Source organism: Xiphophorus maculatus, chromosome 6 (genome assembly GCF_002775205.1).
Source record: "Xiphophorus maculatus strain JP 163 A chromosome 6, X_maculatus-5.0-male, whole genome shotgun sequence".
Classification (NCBI taxonomy): Eukaryota; Metazoa; Chordata; class Actinopteri; order Cyprinodontiformes; family Poeciliidae; genus Xiphophorus; species Xiphophorus maculatus.
Window position 1 is genome coordinate 15,886,875 of NC_036448.1, and position 13,435 is coordinate 15,900,309.

Here is a 13,435-nt window from a genome sequence, read left to right on the forward strand (position 1 = left end):
GTGTTTCCATGTTTTAAGGTGGAATCTGATTTTTCAGCCAGTAAAACATCTTTTGTGAGATTATCTTTTCAATTATGTTCTGGGTTGCAACACATTTCACACTGAACCTATTTGGTATGGGACTGCTGAATAGTAATCACAAACCTCTCTGTAACCTGAAGAAAGTGACAGTGATATGAACAGTCACAAAGCAGACTGCACAAGCTCAATGCAATTTTAAAATGAGCAGCAATTTGACAAATGTTTTCTTTAGAAACTGAAGCCTACGTAGCAAGTCCTTTTCAACACAGGCCTGAACTTTTTCTAGTCCTGCTCCAATTTACACAAAGACCAAGGCTGCATGTAGAGCTGAAGGTAGCTCCCACTGTAAGCGAACAGGGAATTTAGAAACAGTGAGTTTGGTGCCACATTATATCCATCGACAGCAGTGTTGACATCATTTGCGTAAACACATACATTTGGGGCATGTGGGTGATACAAGTAATTGGCCTGTAAAAGAGGGACATACAGTATCTTTACCGCCATTCTGTTGTAGAAAGTCACTGGATAATGTTCTCTGCGGGAAAGGTGACGCAGGTAGATAGTGATAGTTTATGTACAGTTGAAACCAGATGTTTACGTACACTGAAAAAAAAAAGACAAACAAATTTTTTCTCAGTCTGAAGTTAAATCACATCAAATGTTTCTGGCTTTAGCTTAGATAGAATTAACCAAATTATGTTCCAGATGAGCTTTGTGACCAGATGCATTATCCTTCTGCAGGCAACCACCAGAAAACGGATATGCTGATGCCATAAAATATGGAACTGGCAAGCCTCAATACCAAGGTAGGCTGTGCATTTATAGATGTTAGATCAGTACTGAGGGGCCCCAACATGTGGCAAGAAAATATCCCTACTGCACTGAAACTCTAGTTACAACCTAATCCATTCTACCTGATATAAGGCAGGATGGATCAATACTGATGCATCATTATGTTTACATCAAATTCTAACCATACAATCTGAATGTCATAGTTGACGTGGTGAGCATTCGAGTCAGGCAATACCTTTTTACTCAAATATATTGCAGTTTTGGTCAGCCTGTGTGAATCAAAGGCCCAGTTTCCCGCTCTTAGCTGTACTTCAATGTTCTGCTGCTGTTGCTCATCTCCTGTTCATGAATATTGCAGAAGGTCAGCAGTTTCTGAAATACTCAAGAAAGCCTGTCTGGCAGCAACAACCACTTATTGTTAAAAGTCATTGTGCCCCATGTCCGAGAGTTGCTTTAAACTTCAGCAAGTTTTCTTTTCCAGACCTGGATTCGGAAGTGCATTAGGTTGCTGCATTCGATAGACTGATCTGCTATTTGGGTTATCATGCAATTAAACAAGAGGAAGGTGACTGCGTATTAAAATATAATGGTATGTCTCTTCTCTGGAGGATATTAAGTATATGTTAGGGGATCAAAGTATTGACCCTTTGCAATTATATCAGTTAATCACTCGAGGCATCATTGGAAGTGAGTATTGAACAGAACAACTGAGATTGTTTTCCCCAAGTTTTTCTCCGGTATAGCCATTGTGTCTAAGTAAAGCTAATTTGTCTGTGAACGTAACACACCTAGCTAGGGCCCATAGATGGCGGTATTTACAAAAGTTTGAAATAGCTAGCTTAAAAATGGACTCATACCTCCCTCCTGATATGTTGATCAAATTGCCGACTTTGCCTGAATTCACACCGTGATTTATGTCACTATGTCATAAACAGTGTTAAAACGACATGCTAACTTTGTTTGTTTTGTGCAGGAAGGACATTTTCTCCATGGTCACTAATGGTTAGGTATGTGCCTTCTCATATATTTGAGAAGCAATATTTGATATTGTTCTACACTTACTTATAAAGTATATGAACATTAATCTTCATACCTTGTAAAGTGTACGCTGCAAACCCTTGATTACACTTAGGGCTGTCAGCCATTATGAGTGACTGCTGCTATCTATCACCGCCATATCTCTCCTCATTAAAAGTTATACAACAAAATGACAAGTTTGGTTTGCATCCTTATCAGTTTGAACAGCCAATGGCACAACACGATGTGACCATTTTAAAAAAGTGACATTAGGCCACCATATGTCTGTCTTTTGACAGGCTTTACAGGAGTGCATATGTTGTTTTGATGTATGTCATGGCAAAGTAGGCAGAGTTCGGAAGAGTGTGATGTCATGTGCAAAGGGTTAGAAAGTAGAAGTACCTGCCACTGCCTTGATGCCCAAGGAGTAGATTCGCTATGAAATTGACTCCTTGGTCAGCATTGTCTCTATCAATCTTAGTGATAGTGGACAGCTGTACTGGCTAGTCCATGGAGATAGGTCCTACCACACCCATTATCCCCTTACATCTTGGCTCAGAACTTTGCCATAGATTCATAGCCACTGTGTCTTTTTACCTGCAAGGAAGGATGGTAATTGCTAATACTGCTAGTATGTCCACCTGTATTCAGAAAAAGCTGCAGTGAACACAGTCAAAAACAATGTCTATCTTGACATACTATGTGTCGGATGTGTAAATAATCAATTTTATTAACCAAGGAACTAACATTAGCATTGAAAACTGTCTACATCCGGTATCCTCCCGAAGTCAGCTGGGCATTATCTCAGAAGTTTCTTCTTGATATCATCCTGTATCATCTTCCACATATCAGTAAAGGTCCTCCTAACCTCCACTTCAAGATAGAATAAATGCCCTTTAAAAATGCAATGTAACACTTTTTTTCTGGAGCAATAGAAAATGCTGTGAACAAGAATGTACCATGAGGAGATACTGGTAAACTAATAACTCCAGGTTAAATATTTTTAGCTATGACTTCAGGGTGTTGGAAATGTGATCCACATATATTTTATTTTCCATTTTCACTTTTTGTGTGTTCCCCAGCTGCTGCCTATTGTTCTACAATGGACAGATGTGTGTAATTTAATAGCCCCCATTCACTCATCTAGGCCTCACAAAGCAAACAAGCAGATGTCTAAAAATGTCAAACTACTTCTTTAATGGTGCACAATCTACTCAAAGTATGTGCTGCTTCAGTGCACACATTGGAAACTTCATTAAAATGTTGAATCACTAAACACATGTCTGCTGGCTCAAGATCAAAGCCAGCAAAAGCGGTTAGTCAAAAGTTAACCCCTTCCATTAAGTGAGTGGAGACAAAAGGAAAGACAAAGGGAATTGCTTCTGTTTGAAAACCTCAAGGTAAAATGGAAGTGGCTTGATTGAGCAAATGTGAATCAGCTGCAGAAGAAACAGAACCTGGAGGTCAGACAGTTTGTTTTTTCCAACATTAAGTCTCACTCTGCAGTGTAACATTTTGTGTCAACTATAGGAAATGGAGTGCAGAGCTGCACGCACTCTGAGATAAGCTCTGCACACCACAAGGTCACTTCAAAACAAATGTTCAGTGGCTCTTGAAGGAGTTGGATGAGGATTTTTAACAAAAACACCAGCTAACCAGAATTTGCTCAGTCTCATTTTATTTAGTCTTTCACAATTGAACATGACTAAATGCAAGAGAACCTAAAAGCCTGAAAAGGAAAGAGGAAGCAGGGGATTTTCATCATCCAACAACTGAAACGATTTCTCCAAGTGATTCTTGTTTTCTACCCTAAGAAAATACAAATGGAAGTCTTAAGAGGCAGCGTTGGGATTAGCAGACAATCTTCATCTTGAGGTCAAGTCTAATCTGACCGTGCCCAACTGAACAAATCCCATATAGCAGACAGGTCTGGGATGAGTTTGTTTTCCTCAAGTTTCTGCCCTTGACTGGGGACATAATGTTACATCTTCAATTTACCGCTTAGTTTATAGCTCCAAAGCAACAAAACTTCCATGCAAAGGTTTAAATATTTTGTTTCGTTTCCTATAATCTCTGCAAACAAGAAAACGGTATAAATGATTATCGGCACCTTTGGCAAAATGTCCTGCGGAGAGTCATTTTTATGGAAAGGATATTGTTCTCTGCTTCTCAGACTACACAACTCAAAAAGTAATTAAGCCTCTGAACGCTGTGTACAAGAAATAAAGAAACAGGGGCTCTTAGCTCCAAAATCAGCATTTTATTTGGATGATTGGGGATCAGAGATGTATAATTTGTGTTCCAGTACACACCAAAACCTTTTCCAGTCTTAAAGCTGAATCATTAGTCAGTGCCCATTAGCATGTTACCCAGCCCACTCTCCCTTTTTTGGTACAAATTCAAATGTTGTGCTGACAAGATCACTACTTTGATATTTTTTTTGTCATTTTATTTTTTTTATTTCTTTTTTTATACAAAAAAAAAAAACAACAAAAAAACTTTAACTTCTACACATGTAATGTCACCCAGAATCGCGTTTTTTCACTTTTAAATAAATTTGGGAAACAGTTTTTTTTTTTTCTCAAATTTTTGTTGTCATGAAAAGATAAAAACATGCAAAAAATTTTTATTTCTTATCCAAATTATACATTTACAAGTTTGGAACTTTTGTACTGCTTCATAATACTACATCCAAAGAAAAAAAAAGAGAAAGTAAAACAAAACAGTATGTACACACACACACACACACATCTTTTTACAGTGAAGTAAATGTTGAAAATATCAGATCATGACTAAGGCAAATTAAGTGTACATAGATCAGATCAAAACAGTTTTTGTTGCATTTGTAAAATACTACATCACCTCAAAAAGAAAATAAATTGAAAAGGAAAACAAAAAAATGCTACAAAAGTGTGATTTATAACTCCCTTTATTTGCAATCAGCTGCAGGATTTTAATTTTTTAGTGAGAAACGCTAAAGGTCTAGCATACTGTACAGTGCTGCTCTTAATCATTTTCCTTCTTCAAAACAGGAGCATTGGGTAATCAAAACAAAAAAGAAAAGAAAAAAAGCACGTAGAAGCATACCAGAGTGTAACATACTTTGTTTGAAATCACTCCAAAAGTCAGTACCATTAAAGCCTTGAACATAAAACTAATCATTTAGATCCAAAAAAATGTACAAAAAGGCACATTATATCCCAGTGCTTCTGTACTGTGAAATTCAAGTTTAACTGAGCGCATTCAATACCGACAATCTGAGTGGTGACAGTCCACCAAGCGTTATCTCCCCACATCCTTCATACTTGGAGCACAGGCTATGCCTAAGCTTTCGACAAGCGTATGTATGCGTATACTACAACAATAAGCCTAGGTTGGTTGGTTTTTTTTGTTTTTTTGTGTTTCGTTTTTAGAAAAAAATTCTGAAATCAATGTTAATTATTTGTATCTTTTCAGTCACAGTTCTATCACTCTCATGGGAATATCAGAAGCTGTTATGTGTCCTTCAACGGGAAATCTTTCCTTCGTTTTTTTAAAAAAATCGTAACTTTTTATCCGTCAAGGTGAGCCTGCGTCTCCTAATCGTCGCTTCCGCCATACATGTCTGCCAGTTTTCTGAAGCGAGGGCCCCAGTCGTTCAGATAATCGTAGTCCTGGTCGCCCCCGCTGCTGGAGGAGTTGAGCGAGCTTAGGGAGCCAGCCGTGGAGCCGCTGCCCTCGTAATCGAACACTAGCAGGGAGTCGTAGGGAGGAGCAGTGGGGTCATTGTCAGCTGCCTTCAGTCCCTTTGCAGAAAAAAAAAACAAAAAAACATCAAGATTTATATTTAGCATACAATGTATGAAAAAGACTCTCCTTATCACTGCTTGATATATCAACTAAATAACTCCTGTTTTACCCCAGTTGACATAGCCAAAATGTTTTTTATTTGCTAAATACCAAGACAAAATCGTTAAGGTATTTTATTCCAATACACTCACAAGCTTATGTACATTTCCTTAATATTTGAACTGCTTTAAAACTGTATGACTTGGGTTAAATTGTTTGTCTCCAAAAGCAATTTCTTAAATGTTTCTTAAATATTTCCACACAACCTTTCCTCATGATACCATCTATTATCACAGCACTGGTCCATAAAGCACAAACACACACAAGCAACATAATGTAAATACATCAATTATTGTGCTGTTCTCAGGCTTCAAACTCGTCAAAATTTTCTTCCAAATGTCATGAAAATCATTACAATCCAACACTTCCAATTTCCTTTTGTCATACCACAAGACATGTCTCATTTAGTTCAATTAATGAATTCTCCCTCTTAGTGTCCTTGAAACTCATATTGGTGTGGAAATCACTGCAGATGACAACGCTGTTCTTGCTATACAGCTTTTGTCAAAACTTGCTTTTTTGACAAAAGCTAGTTAATCTGTGCAACACTAAACCATTCGTCCCAGCACTGTAATGGCTTGAGAATTCCCCCAGGGTTTTTAGTTTTGCATAAAACTGTGGCATCTTTAGGCATCTGGAAATTAGGCATTTGTTAAATTCCGATAGTAGTGCATTTTAACTCCTAATTTACATACAGTAATACAATTTTAGAGGCAGACTAGATAGCTTGGACTTCAAGTGCTTATTTTTGAAAATAAAAAAAAATAAGCATTCTTCACATGAGCCTTAAACTGGACTTGTGGACATCTCAGCTGCTGGATGTGAAGATAAGACCACAGAACCGCCTGCACCAAGGATTGAGGCCACATAAACATTGCTCTCTCTCAAGTGCTACTTCTCACAAGCCAATTTACCGTAAAACCTTTCAGCGGGTCTCCCTCCACTTGTTTAAGAAATGAGGTTCTTGCCAAGATTCATCAGACTCGCCTGCTCCTTTGAGAGCCCTCTGCTTTTACTCAGATCATCCTGATGTTTCTAGGATGTAGAAAAATCTGTTTCTTGATCAAAAGCATGACTGGCAGCTTCAGATGCCTGGTAGAATTTTTCTCTCTCTCAATAGCCCTTGTGACTGAGCCCCTTGCCCTCCTCTGCCATGTCAGTATAGCTCTGATAGGATGTCATCTGCCATCTAGCTCAAAACATCTTTAATATTTTATAGATATCCAGCTCTGTAAACCATAGACCCAAGCAAAGATGAGGGCAAGTGGGTTGTTTGCACACACATGCGCATATCCAGTGTCATCTTGAGGCTCGCGGTGATAGTTGGGAGTGGTTCTGTTTTGAAGATTGTACTTGACATTCCCAGAAATCCTCATAGCAGCACCAGAGGTCCTTATGGATTGTTATTGATTTCCAGCCTCATTCACTAACAGGACTCTGGAGTCTTGATGGATTGCTAATCTAGGAGTTGAGGTGTGCTTTGGCCATGAATCACTTTTGGATGCAAGCCTGGTTTCTCCCTCTTACCACTGGAACTGAGGACACTTGACAAATAATATGTGAATTAAAAGAAGTACATGAACATAACAGAAATGAGGCCTCAGCTCATTGGGCCTTGTCAAAGATTTATGGTTTCCGCTATACAGCCACTATAGTGCTGAAATGCCCTCAAATAAAAGATGGAGTGTATTAAAGTGCCTGGGCACTTAGCCATTATTTTCCACTTGTTAGCTTTGGTTAAGTATTTGCTCAGGGCTGTGATGCTTATCATTTTGTGAAAAATATGACAGATGGATAGTTCATTTCAATTACAACCATAATAGCTCTGCAGGATATAGCCCTCTCCATCTAAAAGTGGCAGTTTCATAAAGTTAGTCAATAACTGAACTCGGCATTCTAATAAAAGATTTCATTATAACAGAGTTATTCCCCGTTGTAGAAACAATCACAGCCCGTAAGTGTGAAATCATGAACTGCCCTCACATTTTGGAGCAGCTCCGTCCTGCAGATAAAGAGAAGTGTAATCAAAACCACTTCTGCCACAGAAAACCTTGTGAGAGCTGAAATGAGGCACTGTGTAAAAAAACTGAGTGCAATCACTTCAACTTCTCTGCCTGTGTATACCTGTGAACTACAGAGATGTGAGCAAGTTTGCGCTAATGTTTTTAATTTTGTTCTCCTCTGAGACCAGGCCAAAAGTTGACTAATGGAGTACTGTTTGTCCAACTAAGGAGTTAACTTCTTTATGGTAAACATATGTTTGATTTTTTTCTGTCCTAATTTAATTAAGAGGCCTGAGCTCTGAGGGAATGTGCACGATTCAGGATTGAGATGAGACACTCTCCCCCTCTCTTCCCACCTCCTCTTCTTCTCCCCTCTCTCTTGGCAGGCAGCCCTATCAGTTAGGTCATTCCAGCTCAATGAGTGTGCTGCAGCTACCATGACTTAGCTTTAGGAGCTGTCAATTTTGAGACTCTAGACCGACCAACATGGGCTGGTTCAAGTGAACACTTTTTACACCTGAATATGCTCTGATCTAAACCAGCTCATTATCGCTCTGGCTGTGTGGTTCGGGCTGCTGTCCACCCAGGAGGTAAACATTCACCAGTCTCGGACTTTTCCAGCATTGATATGTATTTAGTGCCATCAATCATCTTGCATCAGCTCCAATCACCTTTCCTTTCCCTGCTAAAGAACTACAACTCCACAGTATGATGTTGCTACTACCATACATTATGATGGGCACTGTATTTTGGCATCAACAGTTTTCATAAAGGGTCACAAATAATACTTGACCTATAAAGAGATTATCTTCGCAGGAGATCTTTACAGCTCCTCCAGAGTCAACATGTTCTGATCAGACTTGTAGTTTTGCAGCTGTGCCATACACTTTCTATTTTCAGGTGATGAATAAAACACTGATCTGTGAGACACTCAAAGTGTAGGATGTGGTTTCATAATCTAAGCCTGGTTTAAAGTTATCTAAGGGTGAACTCTACAGTATTTACTAATTGGGTGAATAAAAAAAAAGTCATTTTGGATTTCGAGGAAATAAGGGGCAGAATATATAAGCTTTCTGCACTTCTGATTTTTATTAGTAAAAAATGGAAACTAACATTTAACTCTCCCTTCACAATGATACACTACTTTGTGTTGACCCATCACATACTAGCCTTATACAATACCTCAAAGTTTCTTGTTGATAAATTAAATCTTTGGGCTACATAAAAATTGCTTTTCTCCTTATATGAGCTGTTAGGACAATATTATAGCTTGTTTTCATGACTCACAACCGGATGGAGGGAGGGGGAGGCGAATGGCACCCAGTTAAAGGGAACCAAGAGATAAATGGTTAGGCAGCAGAGCCGAAAAGAACGAGCTCTAATCTAAAAACATGGGCGCCATCCAGAAACTAGGAGCGAACTTCATTTGTAATGCAGTGAAACTCTTGTCTGTTGGAGCTTGTGAAAAATATATGACTCCTCTTTTCATTTTACATTCTCCCTTCATGCCGGAGTCAATGATGGCCTCAGGCAAACGAGGGCACTCTGAGCTGTGCACGCTGATAGAAAGCCGATGCATAACTGCTCTCATCTTCTATTACTATGCTGACACATCTCTATCTCCACTTTTCAGAAAGAGGAAAACAATTATATCCAAATGTGTTAGTATCATATACATTTTGGGGTTTATAAGCATCGCAGCAGTGACAAAATTAGAAAGGTTTCTTGGTCTCTGCTGGGAAAACAAAACAAACAAAAAAAACAGCTCTAATAACCAAATTCAAAATGTATGTTTTCCTGCTAAAAGGCAGCCCTTGATGCTCACTCATAAAAAAGTCTGACTGTTTACCTAGGAAGAAATGTCACAGGAAACTCATTCAACTCGAAAATGAAATTCAAGCTTTTCGACTGCATTGCCATCTTTGGTCTCCTCCTCGGATTTAATTCCACCTCAGAGAGACCCGGCGTCAGTTGTTAGTAACTGTATTCAGCTAATGTGTTTTTACCTCATTGATGAAGTCTCCGATGTCTCCTGGATGGGGTGCTGCTGACCTCATTGGATACTGCGGCTCAGGGTGGAGGGGTCTCTCGTCTAGACGGCGGATTCCCACTGGCTTGATGGCATCGGGCTCTAACGTGTCTGGCTGCTGGAGCTGACTCAGGTCATAATCCTGGGGAACACGTAAACAGATGGAGCTTAGCTGAGCTGTGCGACAAGACTCTGAACAGAGTGAGATTATTTAAACAGATAAAAACATCCTGTGCTGCAAAGAGCGTGAAGAAGTTCAACTCGGGGGACGAAAGATTTTAAAGTTAAATTGCAGCATGGAGAGTTGAGAGAACATGAGGGGGTACTTTAATCTTCTTTTCTGTAAAGGAACACGCCAAGGAACGACTTGACACATAAGAGCAGCCAGCACTGAAGGGGTTCAAGCTGAGGAGCACATCATACGCTGCAAACTCTCTGTACTCGTGCACAGTGCAGCAGGAAGGATGTGCAGGCAACTATTTCGCTCTAATCAATGCCCAGACACGGGATGGTGGATATGCATAAGCCACTGCTAATCCTATTAACATTACCAAGGCAACCTGAATGGCTCGCAGTTTGTGCAAAGTCATGGGCAGGAAGACAGGATGAGAACAGAGGGAGGTGGGGAAAAAAAGTTGGAGAAAGAAGCTGTGATGGAGAGCAGAGCAACTGAGTTGAATGACGGCTGGATGGTATGAGGGTGACGGCAGATATGATAAAGATAATACCATTTGAGAGGCAGTGTGTGCCTAATAGGCGTGCATGATGGATTGTCCCTCTTTAAGAGATTTTCAGTAATCCATCCATCTCTAATATCCCACTTCAAAATTATCTTTGCTCAGCTGCAGATGTACAGTCTCACAGTCACTCCCAACGGAAACAGGGATGTTAAAATAAACATGAGTGCCGATAAACCTTATGCAGCGGAAACTCAAACATTGCAAAGTAAGTATGCACATTGACTGTTATATGACATGAGGTTCACTAAATTATTGGACGAAAAGCTATTCCCTTTATATATAAAAAATAATGTGACTGTTAATACTGTTTGGTTTGTCTCTTGGATGTGTTACCATCCAAGAGACAAGCTTGACAGATTTGTGGACTACTTAACTTGTAGCCAAAGGTTAGCATATACTCAGCAGGACAGCCAAAATAAAACTGGGATTTATGCCTAAAGCATTTTAATAGGTGTCTGTTTATTCAGAACTATCAGTTTGGTAGATAAACAGGGTCAACCCTCTTAAGAACCTAAAGCATATAAACGGTTCTCTTTTACGAAAAATTGAAATAGAACCTGTAGCGACATATCCTCATGAGTATGATGGCAAACTAATCAGGAATGGTACAGTTTTAGCGTTAAATTTACTGAAGTGCTGCACATTTCTGCTCGGATATATTTTAATGTCTGGTGAGTTGTCTTATTGAATGATGTAATAGTTCTGTCAAGATGGGGTCTTGTATGTCTACTCTTTTAACCTGGAACATGAAATGGACATTTCTTGTGAACGAACACTAGACCTCAGAGATTGAATTATCATGATCTTTCAAAAGCCCGTTATTCCCCATAGGTTAAACGCCTACGAATAAAAAACACATGATCTCAGGTGCAACATGACATACCCTCTCCGCCATCTTGTAATACATTCTTTTGTTTCAGCTGCCATGTTGTGAGAAAACTAGGGTGGTCACATGGAAATGACAGCCATTTGGAAAATGCTGTTTCACACACACCTTTATGCCCCCACAGATTCTCACTGAGCTGATCATTTGTGTGCATCTTGTAAAAGAAAATGTAGTAAGTCTTTGTTGCTCTACATTCTATTCTGCTTTATAAAGAAGTAGTTATAACATGTATATCCCTGCCGTGTTGTCTATTTTTAAAAAGTCCTTGAATTCAAACCTCAATTAATCTACATATAGATGTCAGGTCTGTTCAGAATGTCACACACAGGCCAATAGACATGATTACTTTCTAATAACTAGACTTGTTCCTTTGCTGCACAGCATTAATGCTGCTCTATAAGAAGCATGCCTATGTTAAATCTAAAGTACCGTAGCTTCAGCATTTTATTCACTCATAAAAACAGAATTAATGTAATTGCTCTGTGACATTTAATATAGGGCAGTTGTCAAATGTGTTCAAATTATAATTCCCTGCTTGCAAAAACAACCCCAATACTATTGATGAGTGGTGAGTAATGCCCCGCAGACAGAAATTAGGCAGTTACTATGGGTGTGACGAGATCTTTTGGCACAAGATCTCACAATATGACATGGGTTTTATTGCAAAGCTCTATTTACTTGGTGTCAGCATGTAACTTCCTCTGGTGAATTAAGTAAGTGATTATCATGAGCTCAAATTATTTCAAAGTAAGAGAGAGTAGTTACAGCTTTGCCCCTGTTGTGTGGATAGATCAATGTCACACAGTCCAAGCTGACAAGAAACAGTGACTGACCGACAATTAGTTGCTAACACCAAATTTGGAATGTGGTTCAGAAATCATCGTCTGAACTGAAGTGCTGATTCCATTTTTTTAAATATGATAAAAATGCTTACTGCTCTGGTTTATAATAAAAAACATAGACCTTCAATAAGTCTACAAAGAAAAGCAATTAAAAAATTGTACATAAAATCTATATCGTATTTCTTACATCAATCATAAACATGCGTCTATGTAATTATGATGGAAAACTGAGTAAACTTGTTTTAGTACAAAACAGTGACTGTCCAGTTATAATGTAATTTTATTTCATAATCATGTTTTTAATAGTTGCATAAGTTGGGAAATCCATTTGTCTAAACCGCAGTAAAAAGCTGGTTGTCAGTGGTGCTCAATCCACCAAACCAAAAATGACATAATGACATAGCAACTCTCTGTGGGGAAGTGGCGTCTCAAACATTCTGTTCTGCTGAAATGGTTGCCCATGGCACTCATAAACCACACTGAAACATAAGCATCTAAACAGCAACATTCCATAAACATCATTTGTGGCGAGACACATTTAAAAATGGGATCAAGTTAAGTGTGATGGGCTGTTATAGAAGCATGAGGTTAATTTCAATAAAGTTTACTGAAATGCAATTAAAGCAGGCTGCAGAAAGAAGTTAGCATTTGTTGGTTTAATTTCAATGTGTGCCCAAAAATACAGCATTTATGAGCAATTAGCCATATTGATTACTGTCATCTCAGATTAAGTGCATATAAAATGCTTAGTGATCATTATGAGAGGAAACCAACTTTTATGCCAATAGAGGAGGCCAAACTGCACTTTCAGATAAACCTTACAAAATAATTTTGGATATATCCTACTTTGGATGTTATTTGTAGTGGTAATATTATATCACAATTTGAGGAGAAGCAAAGCAGTTGCTGGTCATGTACTTGTTAAGAATGACCAAGAATAGAATTTGATACATTACTGCAGATTACTGTGTGGCAAGCACAACCTTTTATTCATTCATTAAACATGCACTGTTTAAAGCTACAACTCAGCTATGTCATCAAAACCTCAACAAGCACCACCATTTCTACAGTTTTAAGAAAAAGAGGCCAAAGGAAGAACTGGTGTGACCAAAGCCATCTCCTGATGTATGAAGCACGTAGTAATGACCAAAAGATTTCTTCTTACTACCTATATGCACTAAGGTTTGCTGAATGAACAATGCTAAACATTTCCCTTG

The 13,435-nt window shown here is 38.7% G+C and overlaps 1 protein-coding gene across 1 annotated transcript in view; it reads right to left on the reverse strand.

Moving 5' to 3' along the window:
• Positions 1-4,075: 4,075 nt before the first annotated feature.
• The window catches only part of cdh2 (cadherin 2), a 77,458-nt gene continuing 68,098 nt past the window's right edge, over positions 4,076-13,435 (reverse strand). Inside the window, exons 15-16 of the mRNA XM_005796028.3 lie at positions 9,728-9,892; positions 4,076-5,615 (exon numbers count right to left, since the gene is read on the reverse strand). Of these exons, the coding sequence (XP_005796085.1) occupies positions 5,409-5,615; positions 9,728-9,892 (372 nt within the window). The 3' untranslated portion in view covers positions 4,076-5,408. The remainder of the gene's footprint in view (positions 5,616-9,727; positions 9,893-13,435) is intronic.